At 40.9% G+C, this 14,318-nt stretch overlaps 1 protein-coding gene across 1 annotated transcript in view; it reads right to left on the reverse strand.

The window, feature by feature from the left end:
- The window catches only part of PIAS4 (protein inhibitor of activated STAT 4), a 48,551-nt gene extending 35,339 nt beyond the window's left edge, over nt 1–13,212 (reverse strand). Inside the window, exons 1-2 of the mRNA XM_051971938.1 lie at nt 13,108–13,212; nt 8,009–8,432 (exon numbers count right to left, since the gene is read on the reverse strand). Coding sequence (XP_051827898.1) covers nt 8,009–8,432; nt 13,108–13,134 — 451 coding nt within the window. The 5' untranslated portion in view covers nt 13,135–13,212. The remainder of the gene's footprint in view (nt 1–8,008; nt 8,433–13,107) is intronic.
- Between the last annotated feature and the right edge of the window lie 1,106 nt (nt 13,213–14,318).

Raw genomic sequence — 14,318 nt, forward strand, 5'->3', positions numbered from 1 at the left:
AGCCCTGCTCACCTCTTGCTTATGTGGTAATTTTCTTCCCAATTTCTCCATCAGCTTCTCTCCCTAAATTATTTTGATATGATTTAAGCAGGTTTCTGCTGGGATACTTCTTTCAGTCTTTTCAATTGCCTTCTCAAACTACTTATGATTTCCCTACTGTTGGACAAGTTCCCTTGACTCTTGAAATCAAGTTCTGAGGTGGTTTTATTTAACCTCCTCCTCTTTTTTTCCCCCAAACCCAAACTCACTAATGAGATGAAATAAAACTTTTACTTGTCTGCAAACATCAAAGTCTAATTTCCCCTCTTGGAACTCATATTCAGATTCTGATCCTTTAACAAAATGTTGGTTTAAAAATCCAGGAATTTTTTTTTATACAAACTACACTATTTTGGAAAGAATGTACAAATTCACATTTCTAAATGAAACCAACTGTTTGGAAGATTTTATGATAATATATGGTTCTTGAGCTCAAGAACTTAGAAAAAATATAATAACTATATTGTAAAAGTAGAATTTTAAAATGTGTTAGAAAGACAAAAATAAAGAGCTTTTGGATGTCAAAAAGGTGAGAAAATACTGGCAACCTGAAGGAAAAAGGTATTAAAGTGGTGACAGAACACAATGGGGAAGCCTTCATGAAACTGCAAAGTGGGCCTTAAAGAGTTTCAATCCTCTTTACTGCTAAAAGGTCTTCCCAATCTTCTTCACTTCTCTAAACCTCATGAAGCCCATCAAGTTTCATTGACTTGCATTAGTCTTCTCTGAACACACTCCTGTCCAGCTGCTGCCATTGCTCTTTGAGGACAGCATATGAAGGCAGCATGTATGGTAAAGTGGAATGGACACTTCATTTAGAGAGAGGAGTAGAGGGCTCAAATTCTAGTTCTGTTCCTAATCAATTCAGTGACCCTGGCTAAGTTTACACAGTCTCATTGAGCTCGTTTCATTTATAAAATGAGAAAGTCCTTATGGTACATTTTAGCTTTAAATTGCTATTTTAACATATGGGAAGCTAAGAGGCACAGTGGATAAGAGTACTGAGACTGAAGTTAGAAAGATGAGTCTTCCTGAATTCAAATTCAAAGTACAGAAATGTACTAGTTGTATGACCCTGGGCAAGTCACTTAAGCCTATTTGATTCGGTTTCCTCATCTGTAAAATGAATTGGTGAAGAAAATGGCAAATGGCTATATGACCCCCAAAGGGGGTCACAAAGGGGTCATATATGACTGAAAAGCAAATGAACACATACATACCTTAAATATCCTCTCTTTAAACTAGGGTGCTTCCTGAGAACAGGCAACTTAGATTTCTTTATCTTCACAGACTTAAGATCCCACCTAATATAAACTTTTAACTGATTTTTACTAAATGTCTGTTAATATACTTCCTATTATTCTAAGAGCTAATGGGGCACAGCAGACTAGGAGTTAGGAAAATACGGGGTGAAAGCGCTAGGTGAGTACTGCTTAGGCTACTCAAAGACTGTTAAATTACATAATATGTGTTGGGAGAGGAAGTTCCCACTCTGATCAAAACTAAAGGTCTTTTAGGAAAGGCTTAATCTCACTCCCAGATTTTCCATTCCCTTAGCATCTCTTTTTCATGTCAGGGCCCTAGGGGTACTGAATACTCGAACATAAACTCTGATGTGGGACTGGAGCACTAAGAAAAAGAGAGACTGATTGGATATATTTAAATTTTAAAGCAAGAGATTGAAGCCTCCAGAAGATGGAGCTATAAAGTGAGAATGATGATACCGTATCATGTTCCAGGCTTCCTAAGTACATGCTGAGCTCAAGAAGAAAATACCCTTTGCTCGGTAGCCCCACCCAGCTGGCTGAACCTATTTTGGGTGGGAATGAGAGAAATGCACAAGCTTTTCCAGGGTATCTGATGAGAGTTGAAGACAGGAGCACTAATTTAAAGGGATCAACTAGCAGGTCAAATACTATAGGGTGGTAGTAATTAATCCATGAATCAAATTTATTCTCTTCAATATGTGATACTTATCAGTAAAATGTCCAGCCTGATTAGCAATTGGGAGAGGGGGGAAGAGCGTGGGAGAGAACAGAAGGAAGAAGAACAGCAAAGGATGAGTACGACAGGCAGTATGATATTGCTGAAAACACCCTGAACTGTGTAACTCAGGTTCTAGTCAAAGCTCTTGTTACTGACAGGTTGGATCACCTTGGTTAAGTCCCTTTATATCTTTAAGGCTTAGTATTCTAATGATTTACAGGAGGATATTGAACTAGAGGAGCCAAGTTCCCTTTCAGCTCTGATGTTTAGTGAAACCATTCTCTCTTGTGGTCTCCCCATCCCCCAGCAGCAAGCACTACATGCTATTTGATTTATGTTTCCTCTCTGCCAGGACATTCTCTATCGGGGATCCATCTATGGCGGCCTGCCCTTCAGAAGAACACGACCACTCAGGAATACTGGATGTTTCACCAGATTGCTAGCAGCAGGCGAGTGCAGAGGAGACAAATGGAAGGCAAAGCCTCTTCTCTCTTCCTTTATTCCAAAAGAACTAATATAAAGTGCCAACAATGCAGGATGGTGGTTCCAACCCCTGATGGCAAGGATGATGTTGAAGACACTCAGGAACACTACTTCTTATTCAGATCTCTGATAAAAATGACTTTTTAGTTTTGGAAAAACAGGTATCCCAAGTGTCAACAGGACCCTACGATTTAAAGCTGGAAGAGGCCTTAGAGAGCAAGTTGAATTTCCTCCTACCTTTTGAAAAGTTTTGATGTCTCTATAAAAATCTCAGTCCTTTTCATATATAATCCCCCAGGTACCACTTAGTGAGCCTTTCCTTGTAACAAAGAAAAATTATTAAGCAAAATCAACCTTAGCAACTATTGCTGAGAGCACATGTGACATTCCACAGTGATAGTCCTCATCAGGAAAAGAGGGAAGGAACATTTCTTCTCTTCTCTACTGGTAATCATAACATTTAGCTTTTTTGAGCAGGTATAATGACCAAGCTTAGCCTCATAGGAGAAATGAGATAGATGCACCTCTTTTTTTTTTTTTTTTTTTTTTGGGGGGGGGAGGTGGAGAATAGAACTGAAGGTAAAGAACTATGCATAAAGTCATTTAGTTGGTGTGCTGTTAGTTTTATTTAAATTATGGCACACACCCCCTTTATTTTTTGATACATTTCTGTGGAGAATGAAATGAAGGATATATATGACATTGAGATAATAAAAATAAAAGATAGTAGTAACATTTAAGAACACAACAATGCACAGAATTCAATTTCATTTTAGTCTAACCTCCTTATTCTACAAATAAAAACTACATGGAGAGCAACATGGAAGAAACATGATTCAAACACTGACTCCAAATGGAGCTCTTTCTTCCCCCCCCCCCCCCCAATTATACCATGCTGAATTCCTCACTCATTTTAATTTCCCTAGGAGATTTCCATTGGTTTTATCTACTCAAGACCCACCTCAAGCCCAATTCTATGAAGTAAAATCCTCAGCTCATTTCCTTCTCTGCCTCAACTGGAAGGGCAGGTTCATTTCATTTAATCTTTGAAGAGAACACCTAATAGCTGTCCTTCTTTCCTGTCCTTCAGTCACTAATCCCATCTATATTTGATGTCATCACTTCTCATATCTTCTCAGGCAGAATCCACCCTCCATAATTATCCCCTATTCAATCTTCAACCCTTACTTGATCCTTCCACTCTGCTAACTCTATCTTTTTGGTAGATGCCTCCACTCAAGTCTTTCCTCTGGCTTAACTTCTTACAATCTGGCTTTCAACCTTATTCTACCAAAGCTGCTCTCTCCAAAGTTACTGAGGATCTCTGAATTGCTAAACTCAGTGGCCTTTTCTTATTCTCTTGGACTTATCTGACAGCCTTTGATACTTTTGATCACACTCCCCTCTCAGAGTTTTCAGGACACCACTTTTCTTGGTTTTTCTCCTCCCTAGCTGACTGCTCCTTTGTCTCTCTTGCTAGCAAGTACACCCTGGGATATACCACAGGGTCCTATCCTATATCTCTTCTCTATCCTACTTCACCTATTTAGTGATCATATCAGCTCCCATCTCTTATGATAATGATTCTCAAAATCTTTACCTATTCTGCCCCAAATTCTAATCCTGAATCTCTCAACTGCCTTTTAAATATCTTAAACTGACCCACCCTCTCCTATATCCAATCTATTACCATGGCTTCCATTTCACCTTTGAAACAGCTTTCAAACAAATCCCCTTCTCTCCTGACGCTGAATGCCTTCATCACCTCATGCATGGATTACTGCAATAAACAGTCCGAGGTGGGTCTTCCTGTCTCAACTCCTGTTCCCACTGCAATCCATCCTCTAAAGTTCAGGTCTGATTATGTTACTCCACTACTCAATAAATTCCATTGGTTCCTTATTGACTTCAATATCAAACACAAAATACTGTTTGGCATTCAAAGCCCTTTTAACCTAGTCCCAAACTACCTTAATAGCCTATAATAATCTATGTCTCATTGCACTATGACTCTCCCTCCTGCATGCTGTCATCTGATCTTCTTGGTGTGCTCTCATGACCTGACACTATCTCCACTGCACTGATGATCCATGACTATGTCTGGAATTCACTCCTTCCTTACCTGTGACTCAAAGTCCTCTTCCCTTAACACACAGCTCAACTACTGTTTTATGCATGAAGCCTTCCCTGATCCTCCCAACTGCTCACTCCAACTACCTTGTAATTAATTCTTTTATTTATCTGTTTTCATTTATTTTTCATATGTGCTCCATATACTTCTTTATATACTTGTCTCCTCCATTTAAAATGTTTTCCCCCAGTTGGAACAGAAGTGTTTGCAAGGGTCAATGCTGAAAAATTATCCATGTATATGTTCTGTCAATAAATAGCTATAATTAAAAGATAAATAAATAAATGAAATGTTTACCCCCTCCATTACAATTTAAGTTTCATTTTTTTTGTACTTGTATCCTCAGCGCATAGCAGGATGCCTGGCACATATGAGGCACTTAATGCTTGCTGTTGACTGCTGTTACAAGATTGTGTGAGTTTTAGGAAGAGAGTAAATTTTTTTTTTTTGGTAACAAGAATATAGTTCTTAGTAGACTTGAGACTGTATCTTCCCAGAAATGAAAAGAAAATGCCTAGGAATGGGATAGGGATCCCCTCAGAGGTAGCAAAAAGGAGATACTAATTTGGAACTATGCTCTATAGGCTAGCAGACTGTGCATACCCTTTGATCCAACACTGGGTCTGTATCCCAAGGAAATCTTAAAAAGATGTAAGATTTAAAAATCTTAAAGAAGGGAAAAGAACATACATGTGCAAAAACATCTGTAACAGCTTTTTTTGTGGTGGCAAGAATTTGAAAATTCAGGGGATGCCCTTCAAATGGGGAATGGCTGAGTAATTTCTACAATGAGCAGGCTGATTTCAGAAAAGCCTGTAGACTTAATGAACTGATGATGAGAGAAAGAGAACCACCAATTCCAATAGACTTGAGATGGAAAATGCCATCCATATCCAAATAAAAAAGGAACTATAAAGACTGAATGCAGAGTGAAGCATACCATTTTCATTTGTTTTTTTTTTCCATTTTTTTTGGTTTATTTTCTTTTATAACATGACTAATATGGAAATAGGTTTAAAATGACTGTGTGTGTGTGTGTGTGTGTGTGTATAAATAAAAAACCCTTATCAGAATGCTTGCTGTCTTGAGGAGGGGAGAGGAAAGGAAGAGAGGAGAAAAAGAAATTTGAAATTCTAAATCTTACAAAAAGTAAATATTTTATGTGTAATTGAAAAAAACAAAATATTATTAAGTGAAAAAAAAATGGACGAGCAGGCAGATTTTAGAAAAACCTGGAAAGAATTACATGAACTAATGCTAAAGTGAGTAGAACCAGAAGAATACTATAGAGTAACAACAAGATGATCAATTATGATAGTGATGATTAATTATGATAGACCTAAACCCAGCTATTCTCAGCAATACAGTGATCTGAGGCAATTTCAATAGACTTGTGATGGAAAATACTGTTCTCATCCAGAGAAAGATCTATGGTGCTGAATGCAGATTAAAGCATTCACTTTTTTTGTGTGTGGCTTTTCCCTTTTGTTCTTACTTTTTCCCCATAACATGACTAATATGAAAATATGTTCAAAATGATTATACAAACATAACCTATATCAGATTGTTTGCTGTGCTGGGGAGCGAAAAAAAAAATCTGGAACTCAAAATCTTACAAAAATGAATGCTGGGGGCTGCTAGGTGGCGCAGTGGATACAGCACCAGCCCTGAAGTCAGGAGGACCCAAGTTCAAATCCGACCTCAGACACTTAACACTTCCTAGCTGTGTGACGCTGGGCAAGTCACTTAACCCCAATTGCCTCAACAAAAAAAGAAAAAGAAAAAAATGAATGCTGAAAACTATATATGTTAATTGGAAAAAAAAATTATAAAATATTATAAAGTGGGGGAGAGGGAAGAAGAGATGCATTGTGGTTAAGATAATGCCACAAGTTTGTAAATTGTGGTACTAGGGAGCTGAACAAACATTTTTCCAAGTACTATATAGTCTTGCCTGTACTATGTTCAAATTTATAACCAATATGTTTAATTCAATCTACAAGTTTCTCTTTAATGTAAGACCACCTTCAACATTATCTTGCTCTTTCACCAAATCCCTCTTCCCCTACAATTTGAAAATGCTCAAATTCTGAATCAAATCATCCTTAAAGTAGTGACCTAAACAAAATGTTGTCCCTTGCATAAAATGTGGAGACTGGGAAGATCTCTAAAAAAAAAAAAAAAAAGGTTTCTACCATATAACAAGAGTGTTTGAAAATTAGGTAAGTATGGGAGAAATTATGGAAAGCAGAGTGAAAGACTTAAAAAAGGTTCAGAAAATTCTTTCAAGTTTAAATTATAGTAACAAACCAGCATTTTGAACCAATCTGCTTTATGCCAGCTGGGTCATACCATACCAAAACAAAAAATATATGAGAGCAAACACTATGTTCAAATACTGATTCTACTTTTCTCCCACTGTCAATTCAATTATTTGCTTCTTCTATGATCACTCCATACCAATATCACATCTTAAAAATTATCATAATGGCATAATACTCAGTTTAGAGAATTAAGGGATACAGATGGAAAGACAGACAAGATACACGTACAACCCCTCCCTCAATGCCCAATGATCTCATATCTTAAACTGTTTAAAGGGAAAAGCCACACACAAAAAAAGTTCATTCTTCACTTAAAAGTTTGTGAGAAAAAGTGTTCATGATTTATCCTTTTATTTCTAACATACTAACTAGCCTCTAAAGAACAACTAGCTGTTGGTAGCTGGAGAACTAAGAGTTGGAAGTTTACATGCAAAGAAAATTGTTAGAAGCTATTTCTTTACCTTTAGATTTCTGGTTGCTTAATAGGATATAATATATATGGTAAAAATAACAAGAAAAATAAATAATATCGAAAAGTCAGACAAGACTGAAGAAATGAACAAAAAGAAAAGTTAACTTTGAAGAGACTATATTAGGTGATCAGTTTTGACAAATTCTTTAAAAAGTAATGTGGCAAAATTCTGACACTTACTCCCCGCACCTCCACCCCTTTTTTTCCTCAAGGGCTGTTGAGACACTACTGTTACTGTGCCCACTCTGGAAGAAGATGGCAGTTCAACTGTACCAACTCACATACTACTGAAAATGATCTTGTGAGGCCAAAAGTTGTCAACCCCTGGACCAAAGTTGGAAAAGGAAGGTCTGAGGCCTACATATAAATAAAGGCTATTATCCTTATCTCACCTCAATGTAGGGCAAAGACCCTTACTGTGTGCAGAAAGGACACAGTCAAGGTAAACCCATATGTAATTTGAACACAAAGGACTTTGAAGTTTAGTTCTTAAAATGTTTGTTTTGAAATACACACAGACACATATTCCATGTATATCACAGGTTCAAAGCCTGTATCACTCAAAAGACTCACCTAACTCTGTTGGCTTCAGCAATTCATCCAAGATGTTAAAGAAGGGCAGTTTCACCAGACGGACTTCTGGCTTGACAACTTTAGAGGGTAATCGTCCAAGTCCATTTAGATATTTCCCATATAGCACAGGATAGTCAATGTTAGGAGTAGAAATAGAAGTCCTGGGGACAGTACTTCCCCGGTCATAGGAAGAATGTATGGAGAGTGGGTCCAAAGGCCGGTGGGGTTGTACAGGGTCAGAGCTCTTCTTGGCATATCGAGTCTCATAGAGTTCCTTAATTTTCTTGAAGACTTCAGGGCTGCAGTCAAACTGGACAAGCTGTAGCGCCCTGGTGACAAGTTCATGTTTAAGTCCACTCTTACTTCGGCCAACAAAACCAAGAAGCATCTGGAGATCAGAGACTCTAAAACTCATCACCATGTTCTAAAGGAGCAATCATGGGGGGAAAAAAGTCTTAAAATTAGGAACAACCAGTGAAATCTAAAAGCACTCCTGTAATCTAGGTAGGCTAGGATTCAAAGTGTTGAAGTGAAAAACATTCTCGGTGCAACACCTACTCTTCTGAATTTATCAGACACCCTCATCTAGCCCTATCTTCACCTTCCACTCGTGACAGGTTACTTAGCAGACAAGCATCTTTTCAATTTTTGTCCTATTATTCCCAGTCACTAATACACATCCATATCTTTGCCCAGGACATCCTCTCTATCCTGAGTATATTCCCCACTTCTATCTTTCATGTTCTAGCTCAAGAACCTTATCTTCCACTAAATTGTCCCTGACTCTCTCCTCACCCAGTGATCTTCCCCCCAACTCTGAACATAAAGCACTTATTCTCTATGTTTATGAATATTAGTTGTTTTTATGCTTAACTGTCTTGTATCCCAGCTACATCTTACATTTTTGTAGTCTCCATCATACAAAAAATATAGCAGATACTAAATGAATATTGTTCATTAGATCACAGTAGTTTCCTTGTGAAGAAAACTGCAGCTATGAACAATGCATGCACAATGTACTTATGTGGCATCATCAAAGAAAAAAAGGATACAAAATTAGATCAATAGATTTTTAACAATTTATGTTGTCATAGAAGTATCTTCCAGTTTTTGGTAAAATGGTTAAGTAGATGTGTTAAAATACTGACAATCAAATTATAATGTCCAGAGTTAGCTAAGGGAAATGAAATGTTAAGAGTAATTTGGAGAATTAAAAACAAACAAATGGCAGAAGATCAAAGAAGTGGGGATTCAGCTAGATGAGCACAAAAACTCAAGAGAAATGTCATTTTACTGATATTTTGCCATTCTGACTCAATTTTGGTTTGCTGGGAATGAGGCAATGATGCTTATATAAAATCAACTTTACCAGAATATTGATTTCCAATGTCTGATTACTTAAATAAACAAGTACAAGCCTGCATTAATACATTTCTAGTTTTAAAAAATAGTATGGTAGAGTAATAGAAAACTGTACCAGTAGTCAGAGACTAGCATCATAGTCTAGGCTCTGTCACAACTAGTTATTGAGACTCCAGGCAAATCAGTCCATGAACTTTAGCTTCTTCATTTATGAAATGCAGGGTTAGGTTGGAAGTCCCTACATTGTTCCTATATATGGATGGACACCCAAGGCCTACATGGTGCTATACTATCAATATCAATGCAAAAAGATTTGCTCAAGATATTGCCTAGAGTTCTTCAGTTTCCAAGAGTTATAGAGAAAAATACTTTATAAATCTTAAAAGCATTAGGTAAATGAAGTTTCTTGGTGTGTGAAATTAAAAAGGAGTAATTTAAAATGTTTTGTATTCTTGTTCTCTATTAAGGGGGGATTTAACCAGTGATCTAACACAAAAATTTTGTGGATACATGACATACAAAAAAAAAATTAAGCGCCTTTACTCTAAAGCTTCAACTCTGGTTCAGTTACTTGAAATCCTGTAACCCTTAAATAGGTAATCACTTACAAAGTAGAACTGACCACTCTGTGGTTATCTGTGGAGGCTGCTACAAAGAAAAAATCCACTCCAGTATGTGGCTAACTTATATCTGAGTATGAAGAACCCTACACTGATAATATTAGGCAGAGGGATAAAGTAACAGAAGGTTTTGCCCTCCCCAAACTCTTGCAGACAAGAACAGGCCTCCTGGAACAGACCCAAGATTTTAAAGGAAAAGGGCTATGTCATGTTGAAGACAGAGTAGTAACAAATGTGGAGTGGCCCTTTGCTTTTTTGAGTATGAAAAAGGATTCCAAATGAAATTATATGAACTGCAAGCCTTATTAGAGATATCATCCAGGTACTCTCAAAAAGGCTTGTTTATCAATCTAGACCAAGATAAAAGAGCTCCCAATAAAGAACCTGAACACCTTAAATCTTCTTTTCTCAAGAAGCTTCAGTGGCTCTCCATTACCTCCAGGATAAAATATCAACTGTTTGACATTTAAAGGCCTGCACCACCTAACTCCAATTTACCTTTTCAGACATTTCAAATTACTCCCCTTTATGCACTACACACTCCAGACAAACTGGCCTTTTTGCTGTTTCCTTAACAGCATTGTCTCTCCCATTAGTGCCCATCCTCCATGCCTAGAATATTTTCTTCCTCATCTTTTCTCCTTAAATTTCTAGTTCTGCTAAAAAGCCCATGGAAGGAATTTTCTGATTTCTCCAAATAATTTGGTATCTATTTACTTATTCCTGTGCTTATTTTTCCTCAGTAGAATAGAAGTTCCTTACAAGCACAAACTGTAAATTTTTGAATCCCCATTGCCGAACAATGTGCCAGGCAATGAACTAGACACCGGGGATACAAAAGAGTTCCTGCTCTCAGGGAGCTTAAATTCTACTGGGAAAACAAGATGGACACATAGAAGTGCCTACAAGGTATCTGGGAAGAGAAAGAAAATATTCTAATGTTTGAGCTGTCTTAAAGCAGCTGAGGAAGGAGTACATTTCAGACATGGAGACAGGTCCAGGAAAATCATAGAAAGTGCTAAATGAATATTTCTTGGAATAAATTGTCGACTTATTGCATGCTTTTTGCTCAACAGCTAATACTGCAACTCAGTCTTCTCCCAACTAAAGGGAAATGGAGAAAGAAAGTAAGGAAAAGAAAAATGATCAAAAAAACACCTTAAAAGGCAGGACTCGTGCTCACCCCCATTATAAATCACTACTGGGTCAGGCTAGTCCACATCAAAAGTATCAGAAAACTGTACAGTGTCACTGCACTATAGGTAAGTAGCCTAATCTTAAAATTCAATCCTTATGTTGTCAGAAGTTTATCTTTCGTATTACACTGTACTCCCCCCCAGTCTGAATTTCAGCTTTGACTGGTATGATAGCAAGTCACATCTCACTAGCCAACAGAATTTAAAAATCATTCCCACCTAATTCTTTTTTAAGGAGGGCTGGAGTTTAATGTACCCCTAAATTGTCTTTTGAGATGATGATCATTTCTTTGTGCTTCATATAGAAAATATTTAGTAGTCTTATCTTGATCTGTAAAAAATATTCAATTCAATAAATATTAAATAACTATGAGCTAGAAGAGTAGCAATTTAGTGGATGGGCAACTAACTTTTAAATAGGGAAAACTGGATCCAACTAAGTGCCTCAGGCATTTCTAAGGATTTAAATCAGCAGAATTAAATTCAAATAGAATGTATCCCAGGAGGAATTATCTATGTTTTATAATATTTGTTATTAATTTTACAATTACATTTTAATCTGGTAAGGAATTCACTTTTTAGTTTTGCACTTGTTTGACACTTGCTAAATTACGGACACAGCAGTTTGCTTGATTTTCACAAATTTATATGTAAGGTCCCCAGGAGACAAAAAAAAGAACTATACTGATAGCTGGGTAGTAGACCATCACTCAAAACTAAGGGAATTATAAACGTAAGAAAGTTCCTGCCCCATCCCACCCTCCAAAAGAGTTTATAATCTAGTAGAAAGTGAGGGAAGTCTTGTATACATCATCTCAATAGAATGAAAAGAAATGGGGTGGGGGAGGGAGTGGAAGGAAGTTAGAAGCATAATAAAGCTTCCCAAACTTCACAATGAACGTTAAAAATCAAATAGCTTCTCAGCATTCAGAGTTCAGATCTTCCCCATCCAACTCTTGCCCAAAAAAGCTAATGGCAGTCAAGAAGGACATCAGGAGTAATGAAGTCCCAGAGACAGAAGGAATTAACCTCTCCCCTCGATTCCCACCTTAGGAACTGCTCCCAAAAAATAATCTAAGATATGGTAAGCATTCCGTCCAAGAAAAAAGGAATAAAAAGTATGTCAGCCCATGAAACAGGGGAACCTGTTCAGGGGAGAAAAGCAAGCCCTCTAAATGAGATGCAACCTGTTCCAGGAAAGGACTAGAATTGAAGGAAGACTAGAAGATGGGATGCTACCAGTCCCAGGAGAGTGGGGGGCAGAGAATAAGAGTTGTATGACCCCCCCCACCCACAAATGGAAGGCAATCCTCCCAGAAAAAGGGAGGCAAGGTGTCGAAAAACAGTAAGGGGCATCAAATCCAAGAAAATGGGAAACACCTGTCCCAAGAGGGCTGTTAGGGGTGTCAGAGTGATTGGGGGAAAAGGAGCAGGTGTCGAGTCCGAGGTTGAACCGGCCTGGACAGCCTGGCATGGGGGTGGGGGGCAACAGTTGAGTGGGGGGAGGTGGTGGTGAGTGGGGGAGGGGCGGAGCTACCAGTCCTGGAGGGGGAGGGGTTCCTGTTGAAAACGGGGGAGGGGCGAGCTGGGGTCAGGGCGGGGGTAGGGGCCAGCGACTGCGGGGATAGAAGGTGGCCCCAACCCCCAGGAGGAGAAAAAGCTAGCTCGGCAAAGCAAGGAACTGGCCGCAGCGAGGGAGGGGGCGACAGCGGTCGCGGCGTCCCGGGCCCCAGGACGGCAGGACGGCCTAGGCAGGCCACCGCCCCGGCGCCCAGAGCCGGGGAGCGGAGGAGGCTCAGGAAGAGTATAGGGACGAGGTCCGTCCGCCCCCACTTCCCCCCCGACCAGCCTCTCTTTCGAGCCTGTCTCTGGGCAGCCCCGCGTCCCGCCCCCGCCCCCCCCGAGCCGCTCGCTCACTTACTTTGGCCTCCACCAGCTCCGCCGCCATCTTGGCCACCAGCGTCCCCCGCGCCGGGAGCCCCAGCCGTCGCGTCACGTGACTGCCCGCCGCTCGCGGTCGCGGTAACCAATCAGTACCCGCCGCCCCGGCCCCCCTACGCCAGCCTTAGCCCTTTCTTCCTTGGGCCGCGCTGGCGTCCGGAACTCCGCCCCTCCCCCCAGCCAATCACCTCAGCCAGAGCTATCTCTGGGCTCCTCCCACTCGCCCTCCTCCGATCCTCGGAGGCGTTTCTTAAAGGAGCATCAGATCCTGCGATGTGGGGAATCGAGCTTGAGCCTGCTGAGGGAGGGGGCGGGTGACTGGGGCACGGCAAAGAAACAATGTAGTTCGGGCTGTCCTGGGCCAGCGAGGCCGAGAAGGTACCAGGACTTAGCTCAGTGCACGCACTATCGAACTGCAGCCGAACCCTGGGCGATCACTTTCGGGATGGGCGGGGGAGTGTTGCTCGGCGAGGAGAGCGACTCCCGAGGCGGGGCGCCGCGGTATCCTAACGCCGAGCAGCGCCCGCCGCTGCCGCCCCAACTTCCAAACCCTGTTCGTGGCTAATACTGCTAGGCAAGAAGCCGGGAAACGCGGGAAAGAAGTCCCGGAGACTGCAGCCCGAGCCGTCTGGGTCGTTTGTGGCCTTTGTTGTCACTTAGTGGGAGATGCTGCTGAGTGCCCGGAGGTTGTTTGGCTCGGCGTAAACCCACGAGGGAATGGGGGAGGAGGGAGGGAGGGAGCAGAGGAAGGGGCGGGGGAAGACCGGGGAGAAGGCCGAGGGGAGGGAGCGCGCAGCGCGGAGGAGGGAGCGCTTCCTTGGAGACTCACCCTTTAACTCAGTCCTAGGAAGCTGGAGGAGGAGCTGGAGGAGGAGGAAACCCGGCTGCGAAGGGGCGGGGCCACGAGCCGGGGGAGCCTTTTGTTCCGCCGGCCTCACTGGGGATGCTGAGTATGGGGCGGGTGAGCCTGTTCTCCTTCCATCACGCTCTCATGCAGTCCCACCTTCCCGGGCCCCTTCCAGCCCGCCCGGAGCCTGCTGAGAGACGAGTGCATCCGGTCCGGACGCTCTCCTCGTTAGCTGAGGGGGCGGCAGTCTTCTTTCCATGTTCTACCTCCTAAGGGCTGTTGGAAAGAAAAGACGTTGTAAAAGTAGATCTAATAAGGGGTTGGCTTTGGATGAGACCTTCCCT

Source organism: Antechinus flavipes, chromosome 1 (genome assembly GCF_016432865.1).
Source record: "Antechinus flavipes isolate AdamAnt ecotype Samford, QLD, Australia chromosome 1, AdamAnt_v2, whole genome shotgun sequence".
Lineage (NCBI taxonomy): Eukaryota > Metazoa > Chordata > Mammalia > Dasyuromorphia > Dasyuridae > Antechinus > Antechinus flavipes.